At 26.3% G+C, this 7,946-nt stretch overlaps 1 protein-coding gene across 1 annotated transcript; it reads right to left on the reverse strand.

The window, feature by feature from the left end:
* Nucleotides 1-928: 928 nt before the first annotated feature.
* On the reverse strand, nucleotides 929-2,632 carry LOC128966237 (transcription factor Sox-11-B-like). The gene has a single exon (XM_054313082.1). The coding sequence runs from the start codon at nucleotides 2,306-2,308 to the stop codon at nucleotides 1,076-1,078; it is 1,233 nt and encodes a 410-aa protein (XP_054169057.1). The 5' UTR covers nucleotides 2,309-2,632; the 3' UTR covers nucleotides 929-1,075.
* Nucleotides 2,633-7,946: the final 5,314 nt, after the last annotated feature.

Below are 7,946 nucleotides of genomic sequence, written 5' to 3' on the forward strand. Positions count from 1 at the left end.
AATCATATTTACAATTAATAATATAATTCAGTTCAATAATTAAAATCATTGTATGATTGATTAAATAATGTTATATTTATATTTCTCAAGTATTGTTATCACTGAAATTGTAATCTGATTTTGTGTGCTTTTTATTGGATATTTTTGCTTTCAAGTTGTTTTATATTTTTAATTATATACATATAAATGAATAAATAAATACCCATTATATTCAACAAAACATAAAATATTTGTTAATAATAAAAATTATATTATATATATATATATATATATATTTTGAGGCAAAAATTTTAATGAAAATTATTAATATATTTTATTTTTTATCGGTATATTTTTCACATTAGTGAAAACATTGATTTTTCTAATGTTTTGCATACTATATATTGAGGGTTTAAATGCATTTTTGTTGATAGAATTTTTATATTATTTTGTGCTATAAATTTGTTACTTTATATTACATATTATTCATAAAATTTTTCTTTAATGATTTTTTCAATTTCTTAAAAATTATATGAATTTATATATAGATATTTCACACGAATAACAACTTCTATATTTCTCTGTCCTTTTAAATAATAATTAATAATAATATTTATCACTCCTATCTTTTGAAAATATAAATATTTTATAAATTCAAAGCTAAAAAATTAATATTTATTTAAAATTTTTAGTTTTTCGCTTATAATACTATTTTTGTTTAAAAATGCTTGCCTTTATATATATAAATATATATATATATATATATATAAATGTGTTTTGTTGTTTATTTATATTTATAATTATAATTAACGTATATATTTAAAATGTTTCTGTTTATTATTATTAGGTTTAATGTCAAGTATAGTATTATTTTAGCATTAATTTAGTTATAATTTTCAATTTGATATGAAAAGACCTAATAATCTAATTTTAAAACTCTTAATCCATGAGTTTTGTTTAATTTACTGATTAATGAAATCGATGGCTAATCCAGAGTCCAATTTCAATGAGTCACTTGTGAGCAGTTGGTGGCGGAACCGGTCTCTCATAAAAACCATTAATTATGTTTAGAGACCATTAATAATATGTTGTAAGTCTATGAGTTAATCAAATTGGCGAGACTGGTGTCACCCCAGTCCTCACCCAATATATCGGTCACTTCGGGAGCATAATCGGGAAACTCGAAGTGTGATCCCGAACTCGATGAGGCCGTGTCCATGTTGTCCAATACTGATATAGGCGTCAAGTTAAAACTTGCCAACTCTTGAGCCCAGTTTGATTCAAACTGGAGGACATCACTCAAGTCGTCTAAATCTGAGAGACTGACGGATGAAGAGTTAGATGTGAGTGACGAGGCCTTGGATGTGGTTGGAGTTAACAGCGATCCAGTATTGGACGGAATATGAATAGCGTTTCCGGTGAGCGCACCGATCGTAAGGTCATTAATGGCAGTACCAGTGAATGGCGAGCCAGTGATTGTCGTTGTGGTCGGGAAAGGAGTCGTAGTCGGTGTCATTGGAGTCATGACGCCAGTGGTGTCGTCAGTCATGAACTCATCGGTATCGGCACTGGACTTATCTAAGCAAATGTCATCATAAAAGGACAGATTGGCACTTTCGGGAGAGCCGGGAGAATCCGATGCGCCCGGACTTGAGGGCACTTTGGCCGGAGGGGTCAACTGACTTACGGCCATCGGAACCGCTTTGCTTTGTCTGATACTATCTTTTAATTTTTTATCGATCGTTAGCTTGAATTTCAATCGACTGTTTGAGTTGAGAGCGAAAGACAGCGCCGGCGATGACGTTGTTGAGTGGCCGCCGATCGCCAGACGCGAACTGTGCGCAGAGCTCTTAACGACTGAAGACATACCTGAAGACACTTTATGCCTGTTGTTGGCTACAGATTTGGCCGGTGAAGAGCCCATTCCGGGAGACAACTGCGGTGTTGTGGCCGATGGTGTTACGTTGGGCGCTGTCTTCACCTTCTTTCGTGGTCTATATTTATAGTCCGGGTATTGTTGCATATGTAGGACACGGAGTCGTTCGGCCTCTTCAATGAAGGGATGTCTTTCATCGTCAGCCAATGTTTTCCATCTCTTTCCTAATCTTTTACTGATCTCCGCGTTGTGCATATCTGGCTGTTGTTCGCAGATCTTTCTTCTCTCAATCTGAGACCACACCATAAAAGCATTCATTGGTCTCTTTATATGATTTGTCACTTTCTTGCATTGGGTCGCATCAGTATATGGTGTCCGCGAATTCGTGTCCACCGATAGTGAACCAAAAGGCAGACACTTACCGCCCGAACTCAGCACTGGCTTTACATCCATTGTATCTCTATATGTGTTTATCTTTTCAATTGATTATTTAAGTCTTTAAATGATCTTTAAGTGGAATCAATTGCGGTGACAGTTATTTCATTGGTCTTCAAATCGGTTGACGACACATAAGATGTCTTTTAATACTGTTATTTGAATCACTGATAGATTTGGTATCAAATCATATGTAAATTAATTACTGTTTTGTTTCCACGTTTTGGGCCACAAATCAATACTATATAGCAATTGAAGTCAACTTTCAAATCAATAAAACATCACTTGTTTTATAACATTTGATAAAAAGCACTGTTTTTACTGTTTGTTAAGCAAATACTTTCACTTATTATTAGTTGAATTTTTTGCACAACAAATATCATATGAGATATGTGTATATCTTATATAATTTAATATATAAAATTACTTTTACTTTTATTATTATTAGTATTATATAATTTTAATGATAATATTATCCAGCAATTGATTTATAATATGACTCTTACTTATAACTAGTTTTTATTATTGCATTCAATCAACTTTTTATTTTAATAAACAGTCGCTTTTTATTATACAAATTATATACGAAAAAAGCTTTTGGCTTTCAATTAATAACTACGATATTATATTTGAAAAATATCAATAAATTAATTTAAACTTTTATAATATATTTATTACAATTATACACTTTTATAAGTAAAATAAATTATTTTTAAAAATGTTGTTTATATTGAAATGAAGTTATATTTAAATCAAATTCACAGTCAAATCACTCAGTTTTTATCAATTTATCAAAACTTGAATCCTATTATCAATAAAAATTTGTTTTTCAAAAAGTTATTTACGAATAATATTATTATTATTATTAATATTAATATTGAATATAAAATTTATCTGTTATTTGGATTCACAATATAATATAAAAATAATTAATAAATATTATTATTACTAAAAACTTTGTTAAATTAAAAGATGTTTTCAGTACTGTAGTCGTCTCTTGACTGACAGTGTGTTTCACTATAAACACTGATATTTATATACACAGAGAGTGTGTGTGTGTTGTTGTGAGAGAGAGAGAGAGAGAGAGAGAGAGAGAGAGAGAGAGAGAGAGWGAAAAAGTGAGTCAATTATTATAATAGTTATTACAGTTGTTATGAAAAAAGTTTGTCGAGAACTGGTAGTAGTATTGGTAGTAATGATAGTATTTGGTAGTATTGGTTGGTTTTTAGTACCAGTTCTCTGGTCACGGATGAGACACTACTCTTAGGCAACGGTGTGTCCAAAAGCTCACTGATGTCTGCAATGCCAGAGTAACCGCTGGAAGGATCTGATGGATCAGTTGAGTCCACTTTACGAGAGAGACAGAGCACAGCACTTAATATGTTGAACGGAGAAGCAGTCAAAGTGTTTCTCCCTATGCTTTCGTCTTTAACTCAGAGCAATACAAACGGGGATCAGTTKTGTACCACTATTTGAGTCAATGGGAAAGTCTATGTTTAGGCGCCGATAGGGGAACACAGAGTACTCTTGCAATGCCAGTGCTGTGTGTGTGTTGATAGGGACAACCAATAGGGATAGAGAAGCGAAAATAGGCTACAATTCAATGTCAACGCCCCGATCCCCCGATCAGACATTGCGGTCATTAAAATTTCAAGGACTGGCAGTTTTCGCGCCGTTCCCTACAATTGTGTGCTGCGCTGCATATGATTGTGCGTTCAATGAGTGAATCAGTGACGGACACACACATACATACAAACACATACATACAAACACATACATACAAACACATACATACAAACACATACATACAAACACATACATACAAACACATACATACATACAAACAAACACACAACCATACTATTGAAACCTATGGATTGCTATTTCCATATCCATAACCATATGACTACCAAAAGGTCACTACAATTCATATCAATACAACTAATCCTAAGTTTCAATCATTTACTTATAGACTGAAAATATATTTATATCTATATTAGTCATAACTATACGGAAGGAATCATTGATTTTCAGTTAATTAATTAGTTTTATCACTAATTATGATATTTATTATAATTTTTCAAATTAAACACTTAATTTTGATAATTTATCTATTAATATAAAAATAGGATCTGTCTATATGTAAGGATCCACTAGCTACCAGTGCTAGCAATATCACAGAATATTACAATATATATGATATTACTGTATATTAGAGGATACGCCACTTATGTATGTCTATATCTTCACGAATTATGAAAGATATTAATATATATTTTGTACACAATTTATTTAAAGACTTAAAAGTTTATTTTGAAAATAATATCATAGAATATAAGCAGAATTTGAACCCATTTTTCTGATAACATTTACAATGAATATATACTATAAATACAAATACAGTATCGTTGTATATATATATATATATATACATTATTTATTGAATTCATTATAATTGTGATAAAAAATATATCATAATGTCTTATTTTTACATTACATAATAGTAAAAATTAGTCGTAAAATAGCATAAAAATAAAAAATATAAGTAATCACCGGAGTTAAGTACTATACTTATATTAGATATATATTTGTAATAAAACAAGAAAAATTAATAATAATAAGAAAATAACATAAATATATAATAAATAATCAAATAAAAACATAAAACAAAAATTTCATAAGGAAATTAAAACCATATAAAAGTTGCATTCAATTACATTTCATGATTAAAAATATAAATATTTATTTCATTAGATTTTTTGTACATGAAAATATAATTTTTATAAACTTATGTTAAATAAATAATATAAAATTTATATAAAAAAATCTTATAACTAAAATTTAATCAAATGACAATTTTATTTCAGTTAAATTAAAGTCAAAAAATACAAATGTATTAATATTTCTTTGGATAAATTACGTAAGTCTTAGTTAAGTTTATATTATTTAATCTGTATTTACAAACATATTTAATGTTATATAAATAACTATAAATATAAATCAATTAAAAGTTGGTTAATATTTTTTTAATCAAGATTATGATGATTTTCATCTTTGTATTTTGGAAATTATATAAGATTTACTCTTAAAAACAAGTATCTTATATAATAACTAATGTAAAATATTGTATAATAATAATATTTATAAATTATTTCATTGCAAGAGAGAGAGAGAGAGAGAGAGAGAGAGAGAGAGAGAGAGAGCGAGAGAGAGAGAGATGCAATGCAAAACTTATTTCAGAGCAATAACTTAATGACAAATATATTTTTAAAAGAGATAACATTAAATCACATCATCAGTGAAAAACAAGTTTCTTAAATAATCTTATGTTTGATGAGATGTATAAACTGAACATATTTTTGGGTTTATTTCAAGAAAAAGTAACTCAAATGATTAGAAAATTGAATATTAAATACGGCTTAAAATATTCTGAATATGAAACTACAGTTCATTTGAAACATTAGTACAAACTCATAATATTATGCATATCATGCCATAATAATAATCATACTGTTACTAGCATTGCCAACTGTTCCGGATTGACCCGAATTAATTTTTACTTTACCAAAATAAATCGCAAATTTATAAGGTTATAGTTTTTAAACCTGATTAAAATATTAACACAATTAAAACAAAGACTATATATAAAATAAATAATATTTTCCACTTATTTCTAATAAATTATTATAAAAACTATATTATTATATTATAAATTACTACAAATTATCAGTAAAATAAGTGTAAAAGTTTTATATTAAATGATAAATATTTTTTATCCCGGATTATCCTAATCATTTTTTATCATTGTTTAACCAAATGTCCAGTTTGCAAAAATATAAATTAGCAATAATAAATTTAGCTCATATACAGTACAACTTGTGTGATTATTACATGTAATAAAAGAAAAAATAAACTTGTTTATTTTTATTTTTTTCTGGCTTAATAAAAAATTAATTAAAAGCTAAATATTGCATAATAATTAGCAATGTCTTTAACACCCAATATATATATAAATTCAATGACTACCAGTTCTGACATATGGAGCCTTGAGAMTACAGACTGTTTGTATAATCAAATATACATATTATTAAAAATAGCAAATATATACACATCAATCAATAGTTTTATAATTAAAGTTTTGATATTAACTAATAATTATTAAGTGGTTTAGTCTGTTAATAATTTTATGTAACTTTCTGTTAATATAATCACTAATAAATTCAAATACAATATATATATAATATATATTACAATAGATTTTTTATAATAAAATTTATATTTTATATATATATATATATATATTGCAAATCAAAAAACTTATTGAGACAAATAATATTGCATGTATTAAATTAATAACTAACAATAATACTGTATATATAATATCTTTATTTTAAACATTTTATTTGTTTATAAATAATTTATACRAAGTATATACTAAACTAAAACTGTATTATAGCTATAAATATATCTTATATTAGTGAAAATTATATATATTTAATAAATTTATGGATATATTAGAAAGACATTGATATATATGATAAAATGGTTAATAGATTGTATAAGAGATGAGAAGATGTACAGTATATTGTCAGTGGTTTGATTGTATCATTATTTCAGTACAATATATAAGATATAATACAGTAAACTCTTAAATATATTAATATATATATATAATATATGTCTACTGTTATTATATATTATAACAAACTGTATTTACAGTACTTGTATTATATTATATAATATAATCGATTGATGTAAAAGTATACACAATTCAGTGCAATGCACTGCCATTGGTATCAAAAAACTCTTAATAACATTACATTAGAGCTGTATTACTATWTACACATTGAAACAACACATACCWTACTTTTCAAACATATAAATTGCAACACATATTTAAAAGCAAAGAAATATATGTTATTTATTAAGTTGAATATCATTGAATTGAATCATTTTTTAGGTGCCATTAACTCATAATATATGATCAAATATATCAAATATATACATATACTCACATATGTATATTCAGCTCTAACTCTCATTTGTTATATTTTTGTTATTTTCGCTAATTTTCTGAATTCATTATTTAAATAGTGTTAAGCATAGAGTGTATAGTCTATGATATGGTTGAGTATGTGCTATGACTATGAGGTTAGAAGAGACACTGACCTATCGATTAGATACAAACACTACTCTATAGCAAAAAACTGTCATTAAATCAATATGTTTTTGATATATATATATATATATATATATATATTGTTTTTGATAATTGACTATTAGAGCTGAGAGTTTACAAGTGATTTAAAGAAACTTTTATATTGAAATTTATTAAATATACTAAATTAATTTCATTATTTAACTATCCAATTGTATTTGTAAATTATTATTTTTATATTTGTATTTTAACTCTAGCAATTTTCAATATTTTACTATAATTTAAGTTTGAAAATAAGKTTAGTTTAACTTAAATAAATTTTATAATATTATTTTAAAGAGTATATACAGTATTTACATAAATTAAAATCAGTAAAAAAGCAAACAATATATATATATATAATTCACTCAGAAATTTGAAATAGGAAACAATTGACAACACAAAAAAAATGATATTATACTTTATAAATATTTTTGTAATAATAATTGTATTAATTAT

This window comes from Oppia nitens, unplaced genomic scaffold (genome assembly GCF_028296485.1).
Source record: "Oppia nitens isolate AA-2021 unplaced genomic scaffold, nextdenovo-longstitch-racon4-pilon3 scaffold1_pilon_pilon_pilon, whole genome shotgun sequence".
NCBI classification, from domain to species: Eukaryota; Metazoa; Arthropoda; class Arachnida; order Sarcoptiformes; family Oppiidae; genus Oppia; species Oppia nitens.